This window comes from Rutidosis leptorrhynchoides, chromosome 1, assembly GCF_046630445.1.
Source record: "Rutidosis leptorrhynchoides isolate AG116_Rl617_1_P2 chromosome 1, CSIRO_AGI_Rlap_v1, whole genome shotgun sequence".
In the NCBI taxonomy this organism is placed as follows: Eukaryota; Viridiplantae; Streptophyta; class Magnoliopsida; order Asterales; family Asteraceae; genus Rutidosis; species Rutidosis leptorrhynchoides.
Window position 1 is genome coordinate 473,757,257 of NC_092333.1, and position 20,895 is coordinate 473,778,151.

Genomic DNA, 20,895 nt, shown 5'->3' on the forward strand with positions numbered 1-20,895 from the left:
AAGTATTTCTAAACCGAAGCATGTAATCATAGAATATGTAATACATATTAAAATAGTATGTCTACAAGATATATATATATATATATATATATATATATATATATATATATATATATATATATATATATATATATATATATATATATATATATATATATATATATATATATATATATATATATATATATATATATAAAGTAGAATTCAAGTAACGGACGTTAAGTATTTAGCAAAAAATTAATGGAAAAGCAGGGTTGTTACATCACGTACCCGTTATTCAAAATTTCATCTCGAAATTTCAGTGTATGTCTGCTATAGACGTTTCGTCTGAAAACAGTTGTGGGTACTTTTGTCTCATATGTCTTCACGTTCCCATGTGAACTCTGGTCCTCTACGAGCGCTCCATTGAAGCTTAACAATGGGTATGTTGCTCTGTTTAAGCCGTGCGAACTCACTTTCCATGATTTCAACAGGTTGCTCAACGAAATGCAACTCACTATAAATGTGTAACTCCTCTAGAGAAATCACCATGTCTTCATTGGCTAAACACTTCTTTAAGTTCAACACATGGAAAGTGTCATGAATCTCGCAAAGTTCTTGTGGTAGCTTTAATCAGTACGCCACTGGTCCAATTCTTTTGGTTATCTCAAACGGTCCCACATACCTAGGACTCAGTTTGCATCATTTCTACAAACGTACCACACCTTTACAAGGTGATACTTTAAACATGACCTTGTCTCCAACCCAAAATTCCAACGGTCGCCTTCTAACGTAATCATAGCTCTTTTGACGACTTCGGGTTGTTTTCAATCTCTCCCGAATCTGCATGATTTTTCAGTTGTTTCATGAATAATCTCAGGACCAGTAAATTGTCTATCTCCTACATCATTCCAACACACAAGAGATCTACACTTTCTTCCATAAAGTGCTTCAAACAGTGAAGCTTTAATACTCACATGGAAACTGTTGTTGTACGAGAATTCTGCCAACGGTAGATGTTTATCTCATCTGTTCTCAAAATTAATAACACACACTCGCAACATGTCCTCTAAGGTTTGGATAGTCCATTCATTTTGACCATCCGTTTGTGGGTGATACCCAGTACTCAAGTCTAAGCGAGTTCCCAATGCTTCTTGTAAAGTTTGCCATAATATAGAAGTAAATCTACTGTCATGATCGAAGATAATAGACACAGGTATTCCATGTATGGAAAAAACTTCCTTTTTAGAAACTTGTGCCAACTCTTCCATCTTATCGGTTTCTTTATTAGGCAGAAAATGTGCAGACTTTGTGAGAAGATCAACTATTACCCAAATGGTGTCGTAACTGCCCACCGTTAGTAATGAAGTCCATCGTGACGCATTCCCTTTTCCACTGGGTAGTTCTGGTTGTGTGAATAATCCTGACGGCTTTTGATGTTCGACCTTGACTTTAGAGCAAGTCAAGCATTTCCCAACGTACCTAGCAATATTAGCCTTCAAGTTAGGCCACAAATACAGTTCCTTAGGTCATGATACATCTAATCAGTTCCAGGTTGAATTGAATATCATGTCTTGTGCGCCTCATCTAGCAAAAGTTCTCTTAACCCACCAAACTTCGGTACCCAAATGCAACTAGCAATATAGCAGGTCCCGTCCTCTTTTATGTCAAATAGTTTATCCAACCTTTTGATTATTTTAGCATCTATGTTCTCTTCTTTAGAGACCTCTAATTGTGCATCACGAATATGTGAAGTACGATATGCACGGACAGTCACATTCAATGCTCGAAGCCTTAGAGGCTTAACTCTCTCCTTTCTATTGAAGGCATCAGCCATCACATTCGTCTTACCCTGATGATAATGAATTTCACAAACATAAAAATTCATCTCTGTCTCATTTTGAGATGTTTTTTTTTATCAAAGATGTGTTGCGGGCTCTTATGATCTGTAAAGACCGTACACTTGGTTCTATACGGGTAGTGTCTCCACATCTTGAGTGCGAAGACTACAGCTCCCAATTCCTGATCTTGTGCTGTATAGTTCTGTTCTTGAACTTTCAATTGCCGAGATCCATAGGCAATAACCTTGTTCCGTTGCATTAACACATATCCAATTCCTTGTCGCGAGGTGTCGCAATACATCACATAGTCTTTATTTCCATCGGGTAATGATAAATTGGTGCGGTGGTCCATTTCTGCCTTAACAACTTAAACACAGACTCTTGCTATTCAGACCATTCATACTTATTTCTCTTATATCTTAACACGGTCAGTAGTCGTGCAATCTTGGAGAAATCTTCGATAAATCTTCGGTAGTAACCGGCGAGACCCAAAAATTGATAGACCTGAGTTGGGGTATTAGGCGTCTCTCAATTTTTGACAGTTTCTATATTTGCAGGATCAACTTAAATCCCATTGGTACTCACAACGTGACAAATGAATTGTACATCCTATAACCAAAAGTTACACTTTAAAAATTTCGCGAATAATTGCTCCTCTTTGAGCAACTCTAATACCAAACACAGGTGTTTTTCGTGTTCTTCATTCCTTTTAGAGTAAAATAAAATGTCTTCAATAAACATAATGACAAATGTATCGAGATACGGCTTGCACACACGGTTCATGAGGTCCATGAACACTACTGGTGCGTTAGTCAAATCGAACGGCATCACCGTAAACTCAAAATGTCCATAACGTGTTGTAAATGCTGTTTTAGGAACATCATCTACTTTTATTCTTAGTTGATGATATCCTGACCTCAAATCAATCTTTGAGTAACAGCTAGATCCTTGTAATTAATCAAATAAATCATTGATCCTAGGGAGTGGATATTGATTTCTTAATTGTCAGCTTGTTCAACTCTCTAGAGTCGATACATAATCTCATGGATCCATCCTTCTTATTCACAAATAAGACCGAAGCTCCCCAAGGTGAATAATTCAGTCATATGAATCCTTTATCCAATAATTCCTTCAGTTGACTGGACAATTCCTGCAATTCTGAAGGCGCAAGTCTATAGGGTGCACGTGCTACCGGTTCCGCTCCTGGCATTATATCAATTTGAATTTTTAATGCTCGGTGTGAGGGAAGGCTTGCCAAGTCTTCTGGAAAAACTTCAAGAAATTCCCTTACAATTGGTACATCCTCGGGTCGCTTGACCTTGGATTCGATTTTATTCACGTGTGCTAGAATTGAGAGACAATTTTGTCTCAAGTAATTTTGGACCTATAAGCAACTAATTAATTTTAGTTGTATGTTTCCCTTATCTAGGTATAGAATCATAGGTTCACCATCTGCGAGTGGAATTCGAATGGCCTTCTATGCGCAAATCACCCCGGCTTTCTTATTAGATAACCAGTCCATCCGATCACCAGATCAAAACTTCCCAGTTCTATAAGAATCAGATCTACGTCTAATGTCTGACCCACCAAGTTCAAGGTATACCCACGATATACCTTATCATCTTTCATTAGTTTCGCGTTTGCTAGCTCTATAGAGTAAATGTTATCTAAGGATGTTAAAGGATTCCTATTTTTGTGACAGAACTCCTTATATGTAAAACACTTATCCTCACTAGTATCAAACAATACATATACAGTACGGTTGTTGAGTAAGAACGTACCTGAGACCAAGTTAGGATCATTGCATGCATCACTGGAGTTGATGTTGAATTATCTACCATGAGAAAGTCCAGTATTCTTCTTCTTTGGGCAATCCTTATAAAAGTGCCCCGACTGCCCACATTCAAAATAGTTCTTGGTAGAAACCCTACAATCTTTAGCCAAGTGGCCAAACTTTTTGCACGTATCACGAATCACCGCATTACAAACTCCCGAATGATGATTACCACACCTTTGACATTGTGGCTATTTTCCCTTATAGCCAGAGTCTGTTTCTTGGCATCTCTTATCTCTTTTGGGGTTGTTGATTAGAGTTATTTTTTTTGTTTGTTTTCTGTTCCACTTTCTTTTCCCATCACTTGACTTAACTTCCCCATTTGGCACTTCCTTTTCCCTTCGAGTGAGTTGATCCATCAATTTATGTGCCATTCCGAATACTTCTTGGATAGTCTTGGGATCAGATGATGTCACACAAGTTTGGATGTCTTTCGATAAACCCTCGATGAACTTCCCTATTTACAAGTACTCAGGTATAACCATTTTGGGACACATTAGGGCCAACTTAAAGAATTATTATCATAACTGGAAAGTTTGGTACCAATTAGCTTCAAGTTTTAAAGCTCAGCCTCCAGCTTTTTGATCTCATTATGCGGGCAGTATTCGATAATCATTATCTGTTTGAGTGTCTTCAATGTTGTAGCATAGGCATCATCGATACCCAGTGATTGAGAGTAAGTGTTCCACTAGGTAAGGGCGTCAGTAGTTTGCGTCCACGTAGCATATTTCATCGGCCAAAAGACACATTTTTACACCCAATATTAAGTCCCAAATCAATAAAGATATAAACTAAATCGCAAAATTGAGAGTTTATTCACCTTATTTTGTAGATTAACAAAGACAATGCAAGAAGAATCGAAGAAATCATACTTAAAAAGAGGAATCTAGAGCGAAAATGATGAAGACCAAGCTACGATCTCGAAAGACCAAATTACGATCCATGAAACTGACCTGACCAGACAGCCATACGGCCTTTGCCTACGGCCTTTCCGTAAAGGCTACCCAAATCCATATGCCTTGCCTAGGTTAGTAGTCTACGCCCATGTAGCATAGGTCACCAATAGGCCACCGCCATACCATACGGGCATGTCCTACGACCTGCCATCAGCAAGCCCACGATTTGCGAGGCCTAAAAATAGTCTATTTAAGGATTTTGAGTTTCCAATTTCAACACACTTATCTTTTCACTCTCTCACTACAATATAGTTTCTCTTTCTTAAAGCCTTGTGCTTTCAAGGCCTTCTCACCTCCGAACGGGAAATTAAGTACCCGGAGTCGAACGTCGAAGATTGTAATAGAAGTGGTCTAGAGGATGTCAGCACTTGTAACAGTCCAGACTTCAATTGTAAATGGTGAAAGCTTTCCTTAATTTAATAATATGAATTTTGTTATGTTGAGTTGCTTTCATCTTTCATTCTTGTGTACCTGTTATGAATGTTAATTTCGTTGTGAATATTTTATCTGAACCTTACATTGTTATTATTCTGAAACCTATCAGGCCTAGAAATCTAATTTACGAACCACCCTTTCTAATTACCCACGTATCTATAACCTAGTGTTAGGACCTGATCATCGCTAGAATATAAGGTAAGTAGTTATCTATGCTTAACATCACAATGGTGTTTAGTACCTAGGTATAGATAGCCCCTTATCTGTCAGAGAAGAGCTACCAGTTTAGGTTGTGTTAGAGTAAATAATCTAGCGTTCATGGAACACTGGCTTACTCAAAATCATGGTTCGCGAGGTGTTGTAAGATGATCGCAAAGGAGAGAAATTTAGCCTAGTTAACAGTACCTTAAGATATCTAAGATTGCTCATTTGTTAACGTTATAAGCATAACTTGGTGTTAAGTGGAGATTGTGATAGCAGTTAACCCAACTAGGATTAAGAAAAGCTAGGACCTTCCTTTAGGTATACCACTTTATTCATGTACCTAGGATTCCATCCATAAGGTCGTTTAGATCCATTAAGGTTAACGTTAGGAGTAGCTATATTTGTCTTGGCTAGAATCTTCAAACCCTGATTTCTTAGTGACAAATTGGTTAGGTTAATTACCTAATTGAGTGAGGTTTAGTATTCATTCTAGGATGTAGAACTCTGTCAAAAACTCTTCGTCAGTATTAAATATCACATGCCTATCCCTTTTATTCTTTAAATGTTTCGTGTTTTACTTAATATAAATCAATCTATCACCACTTGTCATTATGGTTGACTTTAGGTAAACTTTGATCCCACATTACCGATAAACGTACAAAAATACGAACCCAAGTTATACTTGCCGCTTACTCGTTATAGGAAAGACAAGTATGTGAAATATAGCTAGGAAACCCAGCTAAATATAAGTTATAAAACCATCGCCTCCCTCTGGTAACTTAGTTTGATGATTTGCGATGATGACACCGCATAAACAGAACCGTCCATTTTAGTCATATCAGTAGGAGATGTTGTTTTTGGCGCCGCTGCCGGGGATCGAATTTTCTGTCTATTAAAGTAATTGTTGATTCTGTCAAGATATTTGAGAATCTTGAGTGGTGTCTAAGAAAGACAGTTATACACAGACTTGGTTGTTGGATTTTCAGAACATCCTCCAATTACATTGGAACCAAAAGGATCATGCCTCTCCGTTGTCGATCTGACCACTTGTTGCGAAAGATAAACTAACAAGGAACAGATATGCTTAATAATTATAGGATTTAAAAGTCTCCTTTAGAAAAACCCTGCTATTTTATAAAATCTAAAAATAAGTATTAATTATGATATTAATTTTTATAGATTCCATGTCAAACTCAACCGAATACGAAGAAGGTGCAGAAGGCAGTAGCTCTCCCACAACTTCGGAAACTGGAGAAGTTTTCTTCTACAAAAATAATAAAAATAAAATGGATCTTAACCCTAATGAGTCTCATCAGAAATGCAGTTCCTGATTCTTGCATCCAAGGAGCTAGATAATTTCATCTGACCCAGAGATTTCATTGCTTTTAGAAAAATTTTACTCAAATAAACCAAGATTCGACCCTCTTCACGATCCAACAGGAGGATTCAGTCTAAATGAACTCCTTCACATGGAAGATGAAATTCGGGAATGATACCCAACCTTTTTCAGATATCCGTAATTAATCAAGTTTATTCTCGAAGAAAATCGATACATTGATATTCCAGATGCTCCATTCATTGGAAATCTGTAAAATCCTTCCAGAAGATTAGACGTCTATAGAGAATTTATTAGGCACCTCTATTCTTCGGATTTTACGTTTTCCGTTCCATTAGAATTTCATGAGTAATCTGCGCAATCATGTTCGATCTCTCCACATCTATCAAAAGAATGCGGGGAAGAAATTATCCTCAAATATCGAGACGAAGAAATCGAGATAAAATCTGACTTGGACTTATTCATAATTTCTCTGCCTCATATCGATGATAAAGAATTTTCTAAATTCTGCATCAACCCTTATACCGCAACCATGATTTCAGAATTAGAATTTTGGGTCGAGAATAGGGAACCTAACCCCTTTGTCAAATATGGAGAACACGATATTTTTATTTTGACCCCGCGTCTTTTCTCATCAAAAGATTAATAGAAGTTTTTCCGGATTCCACCGACGAAAGAATAGAATTGCATTTCTTTGAAGAAAGAAAGAAAATTTATTCCGAGCTCGTACGAATTCTCGCTGCATCCAATTTTTCATTTACAACTTCTCAGCAAAAGATTATCCGAAAAATATCACAACATTTCAAATTTACTATCGGAGATCCCGATGCTGAAGAGGATTTTACTTTTCAAGATATAGTGTCAAAACTTCTTTTTGAACTAAATTATCACGATAAAGGACCAAGGGACGGAATATCAAACTCCAAGAAAGTTAGGAAAGCCCTAGCTTAATTCATGGATGATGTCCAAGATTTGCAGAAGCGTGAACGAAAAATATTAAGTGAATTTGAAAGATTCTTATTAAGATCTGCTAATTTGCTTTGGTTGGTCAAAGTCTTTAGATTCGCATTTCTTTCCTCGTCATTTTTAGAAATTTGTTGTAGGATCTTCGGAACCCCTGTGTAATCATTAGTTTATTTTTAATAAAAATAATAAATTTAATTTAATTTTATGATTATTTAAAATTTTATATAAATATTTTGTGCTAGATTAAATTATTGGATTTAAAAGGCTTGTCGATTAAAAAACCTGCTAAACATACTTAAAAAAAACCCCGAGAGTCGAGTTGAGGAACGAGATCGCGAAAACGCACGGGCCCATTTTCCTTTTCTTTTTCTTCTCCTTTCTCCTTTTCTTTCTTCTTTCTTCTTTTCTTCTTCTTCTCCCTTTTCCTCCTCCCTACTCTAGGGTCACACACACACACACACACACCCCTCAATTTTCGACCAAATCCAATGATTCGAAGCTCGAAACTTGTTCTCTCGTGCCATACAAACTCATTTCCGTGTCCAATTTGGTGTTTAAGGTACTTTTTTGCTTAAAAATTGATTTTTGATTTAGGGTTAAAAATTTGACTTTTGTGAAAATTGTGTTTTTATACTTGATTATGTGTTCTTATGTTCTTAGTTAGACAATGTTGTTAATATATGTTAGTCTTTAGGCTCGATTGAGACTTATAAGTTCACTTGTAGCATACGAATCGTTTAGTTAGGTTAGTATTTAGGCTCGATTGAGACTTATAAGTTCACTTGTAGCATACGAATCGTTTAGTTAGGTTTTGGTTCGAATTTTGGTGAACTTTTGGTGTTATCATTAGTTTAATGTTGATTAAATAGCTTAAAATAGTTGTTTTCAACAACTAATTACTTTAGAACAAGGATTTATACCCAAATTGTTGAAAATTGGAAGTTTGAAAAATGTATAAAGTAATCTTTCGAGTTATAGCCAATGTTAAAACGTTTTTAAAACTTTGACTAACTTGCGAATTTACTACAAATTAGGATATCTTTGACTTATAATATATTTTGGAACTTATTCTTAGATTTTCTAATAATGTACGTGTTTTTAAATACTATTTTTCAAAATTTCAGTAATAATCCGGAACTCGTAATAATTATTATAGAAAAGATTGTTTTTTGTTGCAAACATGGAAAGTGATATCTTTGCCAAATAATGCTTATTTCATATTAGCACGCTGTAAGAATATTTTCTAAGTATTATTTATTTTGCAATCACGGGTATGCATTAGAATATGCTTAAAAATACCTTATAGTGTAGTAAAATATTGTTTATGGCAAATTTGACTATAATCGTGTTATAACAGGAATATGGAGAGTGTCAGTTTTAAAGCACTGATTTCGAAAATTTTCAAAAATATTATGCGGTTTTTCTTGTTTGATTCTTATATGAATTATTTGTTATTTTGTGAAAATTACCTACATTTTCTCGTTTTTGTAGATGGCTAGTCGAACGTACATAGCGCCCAATTATGATCTACCTGACTGCCTACGGGGTCAGGACTACACACAGATGTACGAGCCATTCATGAAAACGTGGATAAATCGTAGAAAAGATCGTTTTAAGACCATCGATTGGGAAGCTTTGGAACAGTTTGTGGATGGGCAACAGAGATGAGGGACATTTTAGAGTTTAAAATCAGAAACAGAACCAATCGGGCATGGTCGAGATTATTCGATGTTTCTGAGCGTACATACGTTGAACCGTATGCTGATTTTATGGCTAGGTTGGAGTTTAATGAATATATCGATGAAAACGAGTATAACACGAGAACGTGTATACATTTTCGCCATTAGAACGCCATTAGAACGTGTATACATTTCCGTTCACCTTCAGTTCTACAAAAGATCACACCTAAACCGCCATGTTTTTCTCCATGGGTACACATCCTACGATTCAAGAATAGATTTTCAAGCATTCTGGAGGACATACACTAGCACTGGACCGGAAAGAAAGCTTCAAACTTTGATAATATTGTACACCGTCTAGTTCACCATCTCATCTCAAAGTCTGTTTTTCCAAAGTCTCGATACGGTGGGCATGTAACAATGAATGATATTCGACTGCTACACACAATGTTTTCGAAAACTAATATCCAAGTTACATACATGTTGGCAAGAGTATTCATGACCGAAAGAAACTATCTGGATACTTGTTGGCCTGTTCTTGGAGATGTGGTTACTCTTGCTTAAGCGAATGGGTGTTTTGGGCGATGTTAGTGAGATGGGATATACTACTGAGAAAGGATCACAAGAGATTGTCATCAAATTCTTGGTTTTATCGCAGTTGATACGAGTACAGGACCGTCAGTTGATAGTTCTTGCATCACCGAACATTCCTGAGTCATTTGATTGAGAGATTCCAGGGATTAAGATCAGTGAGGAGGTTTATAAACCAGATCCACGGACAGTAAGGGGGTGCCAGGAGGAGAGCTAGGGCAGCTCAGGCTCCTCGTGATGAGGACGATCCCATGGTTCATGATGAACCAACTGACGAGAGAAAGCGCCACCAGTCGCTAAAACGTCCACCGATGCCCCCATTCTACGAGCCGTACCATTACTACATGGGTGACATCCTGGATGAGCAGTGTTAGATGGTAGAGTCTAGGATACTGGAGAACCATATTCACTTAGGTCATCATATGACCCGGATCTTCGACATACCACCGATGCCTAATCTATTCCCTACCATCATCACGTACCCTGAGCGTAGAGGTACTGGTACCAGCTCAGGACATCGCCCGGATGTATCCATTCTACCTCACCGCCATTACAGATAGCACATAGTAGTACCTCCACCACAACATTCTTCAGAATCATCTTCATCAAATGTTGAGACGTCAGGGCTAGGTGGTATTTTTGGTACCACCATGAGCACTCATAGAGATTTACCTACCGAGTCTCAGACTAGAGTATGGGATCATGCGGTGAGCCAGGGTATACAGGGAATGACGAGGGGTGTGGACCAGATAGGGATATCCACCGGTTGGGGAGCAGATTTATCATTTGGTGTTAGTTTGGAGACAGGACCTAAAGCACCGACGAGCGAGCAGTTATCTATCTCAGGTCTTATGGCTGGGTCGGGAAAGCTACGTTATCCAACTTCATCAGATCGTTCCAACACCGCCGAGTTCACCAACCTATTCACTATTAATGACCCTACAGAGGAGCTGATGGGTGTAGACAAGGGACATTCATCTCTAAGAATTCCTCGCAGACGCAGGACCTCGACATAGATGAGACCTCTACATTACACCTATCGACCAGGCGAGTGATTATATCTCTATCTCACATTCTATCACTAGACATATTTATTTATTTCCTTTATTATTTACATTTATGGTTTGTATGCCCATGGTTGGGGCCGTTACTATTTGAACTTATTAGGCATATAATATTTAATTATCTATTTTATCAAATGAATAAGCGAAAGAAACGATGATCGAGACTAACCAAGGAAATGGAAGCACAACATGGAGCAAGGACATACTTATCAGAGGATGACACCCGAACCTGATCAGAAGGAAGTATAACCAAGCTCACCTTGCGACCATAGGGGAGTACTACGTTCTTTACTATTTTTCATAGATTATAAACAAGTGCATCTTTAGAACATAAGTGTGGGATTGGCAAAAACTTACATTAACAAAGGTCTTTTAAAACTAAGTGTGGGATACTATGTATCCTTAACAAAGGTCTTTTAAAACTAAGTGTGGGATAATTTTAAGTGTGGGATAGTAGTGTTATACAAATAGATTCTTGTAAACGTCAAGTGTGATAAAACACTAGATTCTTTTCAAAAGTTTAAAACTTTTGAGTTATATAAGACACTTAGGTTTACAACTTTCTAACTGGCCAAACTTTTTGCTAAAAATAAATAACAGAGTAGAACGAGGTTAAAACTCTTTCGAAAATGAAAGATTCTCCAAAAGAGCATTGCATGGCTAAAGCACATTCAACCCATTATAATTGCTGCGAGGTACACGAAAGGCCCAATAAGCACTCATTCTTAGTGCTTCGCTAGACTTCCGTTGAGTGTGCCAATGTTAGCATCTCTGAATCAGAACTTGCTCTTGATCTGCATTTCGAAACTGCATTTATAAAGAATGATGAGTTTAGAAACCTAAGTTTTCGTGAACAAACACTACCTCCACATTACCTCCATTTCCACTACAAGAAAAAATCCCACAAAAATATCCACCGCTATCTATTTACCCTTATTTTATACATAAAAATTGTAACCTTCTGAGAAGCATCTATCATATCGAAAAATGCAAGCATTCAAGTCAAGTATCGAAGAAGACTGCCAATAAAAAGGAGACCACGAAGAGAAAAGCAAAAAATGCTTGCCGGAAAAAATGTGTTGTATCCTAAAGTAGGAACAAAAACTATTAATCGAGGAAAGTACTCCAGGCAGTCTAAGAAAGGATGCCAAATGAAATTCCCAACAAAAGCTCAAAGGATTGCTCGAAATACTCCTCAAAGAACTCCCATCTATCCCAAATAAAACCTTCATAACACCCTTCCTCAAAAACCTTCACGGATAGTCAGAGTGTATATACTGAAAATTCTCTCATTTATGTAATGACGATTTGAGTCATGATCAAGCCTATGACGAAGAGTGGAAACATGACTGGGTGTTGAGTGATTTAATTTTAGTAGGATTATAGGAAACTTGATACACATAGGTAATTGAGTGACCCGAGTGAGATAGTTTCAGTCATGTAACCTCTCGTCATGCTTGCGGAGATAGATTCACGAGTAACAAAGAAAATAAACTGAGTTTTCACTCTCACGCCTTGCAAAGCAAGAATCACTTGGTCAAAAGAAAGGAAAACACATTCGTATCTTAAAATTCAAAAGTTTTCTTGATGACAAGCAAAGTCTAAGTGTGGGATATTTGATATCGGCCAAAAAGTCACGTTTTTACACCCGATATTAAGTCCCAAATCAATAAATATATAAACTTTATCGCCAAATTAAGCATTTATTCACCTTATTTTGTAGATTAAGTGATTAGGAAGACAATGCAAGAAGAATAGAATTCGGAATTAAAACGAGGAATTTAGAGCGAAAAAGGTGAAGACCAAGTTACGACCTCTAAAGACCAAACTATCCAGGAAACTGACATGACCAGGTAGCCATACGGCCTTGGTCCACGGCCTTGTTGTACGGACAATCCACGTCCATGTAGAAGGAGTCACCAGTAGGCCAAGACCATGCCATACGGGCATGGCCTACGACATGCCAGGCCAAATATAGTTTCTCTTTTTAAAAGCCTTGTGCTTTCAAGGCCTTTGATATGACCGAAATGGACGTTTTTATTTATGTGGTGTTGTTAGGCCGCCAGGCATCAGAATTAGCTATCGGGAGGTGGAGCAATAGTTTTAAATCTATATTTAGCGGGGCCTAAATTGTACTACTCCATATTATGTTGAGTAAGGGAAGTATGACCTAGGGTCAAATTTTTAAGATATCAGTTGAATCGAACCTATAATTATAACTTAAGATAATCCTAAAGTGAAGGAGTAGTTGTATATTACCTAATTTTGGGTTTTCTAGTTTATAAAATAAAATAAAGTAAATGCGATAAAATTTGTAATTCAGATAAGGTTAAAGCAAGTGCATACTATGATTTCGTTAGTTACTTTGCCAAGATTATGGAATGCTGACTCATGAATAGGTAGTGACTTTGTATTCACTACACTGGTCCTACCGCCCCTGTTATAAGACATGTCACTGGATAATGCGGTAGGCTTGAAGATTCTGAATAGACAGCAAAGTCCCTTACCCCCGACACCCGTGTAGTCTGACTACAGGCATACACGTTCAAACGACTCATCCAATTGAGCAACTCGGTTGGGTGACGTATTAACATTCCACAAAGGTCTAAACTTTCTTAAGCATAATGAAATACAAGGTATGCCATATCCTAGAGGCGTGATATGTTTCGATGCTTTCGTTAATGATTGGGTTTAAAAGATAGTTAGGCCCTTAAAAAGAGTTTAACCAAAAAGAACACCATGGCCAAGTTGGTTTGACTTCCATGAACACGTTCGATTATCCTAAGCTATTTCTAAAGGAAAATTTTGAACTTTCAGATTTTACGATAATTATTACCTTTGCATTTGAACTCTTATGCACATTTAAATACTATTTTGATACTTGTTTTTATGTAACACTGTATTAGGTACCGTCCAATCCTTTATGTGTTTAAACAAACAGTTCCTTAATTAACTAAGAATCCCTCAAGCACAGTGCAATACTTGAGACCGCGTTATGGTGAAGTGTACTAATCAGCACTGACCGGGTTCCATGGCCTTACTTAGTAGAGGTAGAGCTTACAACAACCGTTGTGCTTCAGCATGCATGTACGAAAGTTAATATGCTTGGTGACTATCTTACATGATCTTAGACTGACAATGTACTATGGGCCTAGTTAGATGTTTCACTATGAAAGAGTCCACAGTCAGAATCCAAGACTCGGTGGACTTAATACAACCGGTGTGCCTCAGTCAAACTTACATTGTATCCGATAGACTTCTCTTACCAAGGGGTGACACAGATAGTGTACTCTGAATAGGGGTTCGCGACTTCCCAATAACAGAGCCGATAACTACGTTCTATTAGTTGGGAAAGCGATTGAGTTTAAATCATAATCGGAAAGCATCTCGACAAGATACACAAACCATAACATTATTTTGACATTATAACTAACTATATCATAGCATACACTAAAGATAACTACTCGCTAATCATGGTAACAATATCACAAATCATAATAATGAAAGACATTGTATAAAGATAAAGGATAGAAGTACTAGTAGATTAAACGAGTTCCGAATACAAAAGTGACAACTTCAAACTCCAGACCGCTCCTAATACAATCTTTGGCGTTCTTCTCCGGGTACTAGGTTTCCCGCACGGAGTCGAAGACCTTGAAAGTATGACTAATATTATAGAAAGAGATAGAGAGAGAGAGAGAGAGAGAGAGAGATAGAGAGAGAAGTGAATTGAAGTGTGTGTAAAAATGGATGACAAATGCCCTTTAAATAGACTTTATTTTGGCTGTCAAACGGCTGACATGCCGTTTGCAAGGGCAAGCCGTTTTCTTGGGCCGTTTGCATGACATGCCGTTTATGATTTGGCAGGTCATATGGCAGGCCGTATGGCACCCTGGTTTTCTGTTTTGCTTAGATCGTTTTGCTTGTTCCCGGGATCGTAACTTGGTTTCTGGGGTCGTAACTTTTTTCTTCACCGTTTTCGCTTTAGAATCTTCGTTTTAGCTCTCATTCTCTTGATTCTTTTTGCAACGGCTTCTTAATTACTTGATCTTCATTTTTAACCGACAAAGCGAGTATTTTAGCAATAAATCTTGGAACTTTATTGTTTTTGGGCCTCAATACGGGGTAAAAATGTGACTTTTTAGCCGATATCAAATATCTCACACTTAGACTTTGCTTATCCTCAAGCAAACTCTCATTTTTAACTTCAAGAAATCTTTTCGGAGTTTCTTTTCTAGTGGCCTAAGTGGTTTGCTTTTTATTATAAGAGCAAAAAATAAGGTGAGTCATCTATGTTAGGGAAGAAACTATCTCTGCAAGAATGCGGGGAGGTTACATGACTTAGGCTAGCTTTCACGGGTCACTCAAATCACACAAGTGTTTAGGGTTCCATATAGATCTAAGAAATGAATTCACTCATAACCAGTCATTTGCACCCATCGTCATATGTTTGATAAAGACTCAAATTCTTGCTACTAATGTGAAAAGGGTAATAACCATAGATTCTAGGTCATTTGTCAATTTGGAAGGATGAACAAGAATTTTGGAGTGGTGGTGAAGTTGTTTTAAGGGTGTGAAAGAGGTGAGATAGTCTTTTTAAAGACTTTTATTCTGAATATTTGGAAATGAAAGATAGATAGGAGTGCTGATATTTTTGAGAAGCACTTTCAAACTTTTCTCCTTTTGGAGTGATAGGCATTCTTCGGTCAAGTTCTTCTCGCATTTCTCTTTTTAAGTTCTGTTCCTTTTCTCAGAACTTTGAAACAAATTTTTTATTATTATTTTTTTTGGAGATTTTATCTCGAGAAACTTTCTGCCAGTAAACTTTTTGCAAGACCTTTACCGTGATAGTTGAGAAGTTTATAACATCCGGTTTTCGAAAGGAATCTTATTTTCTGGATTTTTCGGGTGATAGTAAAGATGATGTGGATGATGGTAAGGTGTGGTACAGGTGGTGGAAGGTGTGAAAGGTTTCTTTGACAAATGGCTAGCTCTTATGATTATACCTTTATCACATTTCGTTACTCGAAAATGCAGATCTAGAGCAAGTTATGATTCTGAGCACAGACATCGGCACTCTCAACGGAAAATAGTGAAGCATTAAAGATGAATGCTTATATGGTCTTATTTGGGTGCCTCACCATAATCAATTTGGGTCGATTATGCCTAGTCATGCAATGCTCTATTAGAGATTTGGTTCCCAGCAAGATTTTTACCTTACTTAAGCCCTTTTTTATTTACAAATGTTTTTGGTTTTCGAAAGTACTTTTTCGGAAAGGCTTTCTTTTGTTAAAAATTTTGAAATTTGGCTTAAGAACTAGGAATCTTTGTAATGGGGTTATTTTAATACATCATAAAAATATTATACCAACATCCCACACTTAGACGAACATTGTCCCCAATGTTCCTAGTGCATCCCACACTTAGGAGTTTTAGTTAAAGATTTTTGGGGAATATTTGTCTAGTGTTTATTTCGGTTGGAATCTCACACTTAGTGATAAGCTAGGATGTGGCATTATTTAAATCTAAGCTAGTAACTAGTGGAAAGGAACGAGTACTCCCCAATAGATTATCGTGGTTGCTTGTGAAGAAACTGGTTGGCTTGTGAAGGCTGGTTGTTTCAGCAATCTTGGAAGTTACGCCCTTTATTGATCGGCTCATTTGTCATCCTTTATTATTTTACTCTACTTTATTGTATGGTTTGCACTCCCGAGAAGCGCGTTTGTTTAGGGTCGTTGGCTCGACCATAATGATGCCCAAAACACAGACATTCCCCTTTGATGGTTGTAATCGTAGTCTTCTCGAGGGAATGTGAGTCTTGGTGGATAGATTCGGAGAAAATGCCGGACCAAGAGTGGTAGGAGATCGGGCATTTCACTTGAAGATCTTCTGAACGAGAGATAATGTGCGGTTTCAGCTCGTGACAAATCCTGAAGTCCCGATGAGAACATGGTCCACGACTCTGCTAATTGATCCATGAACGTCAACCATCGAGGCCGTTCTTGTGGTGATTATTTCTCTGACGGGATGTGCATTTCGGAGGTCTTCAAATACTGTCAAAAATTGTATCTTCAGTATCTCAAAATCTTCTGAATGGTGGTCTCCACAGTAGGAGTATATAGCTTTGCACAATTTTAGAGACGAAGCTGGAAAGAAGTAAAAAGCAATCCTGACCCAAGCATTAATGTCACCGTTTTGGAATATATCTCCCGATATCCGGCTTTGAATGTGAAACTAGGATCTGTGGATTCGTGGAATATACGTGCTAAATGCTTCGTAACAAAGGTGGCAATGTTGACTCGGTCTGGTTCCAGATGTGAGAACGAATTGTTGTGTCTTCCTTCTTCTGCTACTACGTCTCGTAATTCCTTGATAATCAGATTAGCATGGTGATCAATTGTTACGTAAATCACTAGTCTGTCTGGTGTGCTTTCAAAATTATCTCTTTCCAAGAGAACGAAGAGGCTGTGAATATCTTCGATCATTGCGAGTCAAAGTGATAAGTCGGGCGTCTGGTGGAAAGATCCATATGCTTCCGGATGAGGGTCAGTAGTGCTCATTGGTTTGCTGAGAATGGAAGTGCAGATCCGACTAAGGCATTGTAAACCTTAGAGTAAATGATCTTCTGATCTCGACAAAATCTTCTCTCGAGAATAGTGCGAACCACTGAATTGTGGTCTCGTTTCCTTTCTTCATGGTAGATATGATCGTGAAGAGTATTGATAAAGTCCTGAATGCACCCTTCTAAGATTTCAACATAAACATCTTCTCTTGGTAGATAGAGGTTGTATTCATCTTCGATTGCCTTGATCCGCTCCTTTAAACGAGGTGTGAAAATGATTGTTGATTTACGAATGGCTTCGATAATATCTTCAAATTCATCGGTATCATTGATGAGGGTTATCATGTCGGCGTGTTTAGATATGACCGGTATATCTGAGTGACCTGAAGAAGAGTCCGACTCTTCTTGATCTGGTGCGAGTGTAGAATATGATTCATCCAGAATGTCTTCATTTTGCTCTTCTTCCTCGTCATCATTGGTATAGCTTTCATTTGTAGATTCGTCTAGTGAATGGGTATCTTGTTTCACTTCGACACTGGCAGGATCAATCTATATATCTTTAACTTCAACCTTAGCAGTTTTCTTTTTGAATCAAATAATTAAACTGTGATCCTCTGTCTCTAGCCTCATTGATTCTTCGCTGATGATTGTGATTTGCTTCTATGCTTAGAGAGGGTACTATCGCAGTTTTCTCTACGTCTCCCATTTCCTCTTCCTCCTCAGATTCTTCCTTTTCCTCTATTTCTTCGCTAGGATCTGCTTCTTCCATTTCTGGGTCGTCAGCAGACTGTGATTCGACACCCATTTTGATATCATCGGCTGGTGGTGGGGACTCATCATCGGAAATGATCTGTCCGGTGGAAATAGCAAACATCTCTACCTGTCTAGAAAGATCAGTAGGTCGGTCATTTTTGAAGGTGACGCTCTCCCCATGTGATCGCAAGATCAAGGTATGATTTTACACATCAATGATTGTCCTAGCCGTGTTCATGAAAGGTCTCCCTAATACTATCAGCGTATATAGGTCTTCCTTAATATCCATAACTACGAAATCCGTAGGATACAAGAATTTGTTGTTCACCAAGACGTTCTCAACTATGCCCTTAGGATATCGATTTGTGATCGGCAAGTTGGATTGTCATTTTGGTTGTTGACAAGTCTCCTAGCTCTACTCTCTTGTAGAGGAAATTAGGTTGATACTTGCTCCTAAATTTGCTAGCGCATAAATAGTTCCAGATTGGTAGATTGAACATGGGAAAATGAATCGGCCCGTATCTACTAGGTTCTTAGGTAGAGAGTTTCTGAGCAATGCCGAGCATTATTCACTCAGTGGAATTTTGTTGGAATCTGGTATCCTTTCCTTTGTAGAGAGAAGCCTTTGAATGCATCTCTTCTGGTTGGGAACTTTGGACATGGTGTCCAGGAATCTTCCATCAAGTTTATAGGTATCAAGCTTGGAGGGTTCTTCCAGTAGCCTTCCAGGATAAGGTACATGAACCGGAGTTTGAGTGGCAGCTTCTGAGTGTATGTCGATTTGTTCTTAAGCCTAGCTGACCTTCTCCCTGATTCTTCTTTTGGGATTATGGAATACATTTGCTTAACTTCCTCTATGTGGGGATTTTGGATAGTATTACTAGGTAATCTTCTTTATGGTCGGGTTTTAAGGCATTGTGATAACTGTTCGAGCTGGATTTCTAGACTTTTGAGCAGAGCCAATTGGTCTCGCATGAGTATCTCTGTCTGGTCTTGTCTAGACACGGTTCTCTGATTTAGCTGTTATTGTCCTTGAATGAACCGAGTCAACTGATCATCAATCCCGATAGTAGGGTTGGTTACTTTCGTAATTTGGGTGGTTGTGGAATTTTCCTCAGTTGGTGGTCCAGTGAGTGGAAGTGGTTGATCATAGGTCAATTGAGGTTGTTGGGGTGGATAAGGTGGGTAACGATAGCGAAAAGGCTGGTTGTTTCTTTGAAATTGTTAACCCTAGGTCGTTGATTGAATCCGGGATTTGATTGACGAGCTGGGTATTAGACGTAACAGACTGAACCGTCAGGATTCTCGTACTCAACTTGATATTCTTCAGTGGGTTGTGGGTTGGTACTGTTGATACAGGACTGAGCCTGGTTAACCTGCTGCGATTGCATCTTCAATTCTCCGAGTTGTTTGGCAAGAGATTCCATCTTGTCCATGAGAGATTTGATGGCCTCCGTTTGATTATTAAGTGCAGAGAGTGGAGCAGATGATGAAATTGTTTCACTACTGTTACAGTCATGATGATGCATTGTCATGTTCTCGAGCAACTCCCATGCTTCGTCTGCGGTTTGGTTCATCAGATATCCTTGAGCTGCAGCGTCGATCGTCGTCCTACGATTTACCGTAAGACCATTGTAGAAGGTACAGATTTGAGCTGAACGTTCTAGCTGGTGATTAGGGCATTTCTTCAGCAGGGTTTTGAATCGCTCCCATGCGGTGTAAAGAGATTCATCATAACTTTGTTTAAAGTTAATGATGTCATTCTTAAGATTGATTTGTTTAGAAGGATGGAAATATTTGGTTAGGAATTTAGTAGCCATCTCCGTCCATGACGTGATGGAGTCTTTTTCCAATCCTTTAAACCATGTTTGTGCATGATGAGTGAGAGGATAGGGGAACAAGTATAGCCCGGACTATATCTTGTCCTATCCCTGGCTATTTGTAAGAGTTCGAAAGAGATATGAATTTATCAAGGTGAGAATTAGGATCGTTATTCGGTAATCCGTGAAATTGACAACCATTTTTGATGAGCTGTATAATATGATGCTTCAATTCGAACGAGTGTCCTTGGATCTCTGGGAATCTGAATGGTCCTCCTCGAGCTTCAATAGAGGGTTTGGTGTTTTCTACTAGAGTAACGCGTAACTCCATTCGGTTTCTGATTCGTTCTTATTTGCGTGCTTTAGAGATTATTGCGTCTGGATCAGGTACGAATAACAACAGCCCTGGTCTAGATCGGGTTTGGGTCATACACTGAGTATGCCCTCTTGTTTTAGATTTTAGGTAGATATACTAAGTTCCTAATTTAGTCTAAAGTAAACTAAATTGATCTTAATCTAAGGTAATCTATGGTAATATAAGGTAATCTAAAGTAATATAAGGTAATATAAGGTAATTATCCTAAGTTTAGTTATGTTTTTGGTTCTTGCTAATTCCCTAATATTTCAATAACAGAGTTTCGCACGAACTATTCAACAAATCAAGTTGCCAGATCGACTACGGAGAGACAGGATCCTTTTAGTTCCAATATAATTGGAGACTGTTTAGAAAATCCAACAACCAAGTCCGTGTATAATTGTCTTTCTTAGACACCACTAAATGCTTGCAAATAGGTTTGATAGAAGCAGTATTTTCCGATACCTGTTCCCTGGCAGCGGCTCCAAAAACTTGTCACCTCCTGATATGAACGAAACGG

The 20,895-nt window shown here is 38.0% G+C and overlaps 1 protein-coding gene across 1 annotated transcript; it reads right to left on the minus strand.

The window, feature by feature from the left end:
* Window positions 1–354: 354 nt before the first annotated feature.
* Window positions 355–2,172, minus strand: LOC139839591 (uncharacterized). The gene is made up of 4 exons (XM_071829698.1): window positions 1,936–2,172; window positions 1,604–1,831; window positions 1,035–1,475; window positions 355–552 (listed from the first exon to the last, which is right to left on the minus strand). Exons 1-4 carry the CDS (start codon window positions 2,170–2,172, stop codon window positions 355–357), a joined length of 1,104 nt encoding a protein of 367 aa, XP_071685799.1.
* Window positions 2,173–20,895: the final 18,723 nt, after the last annotated feature.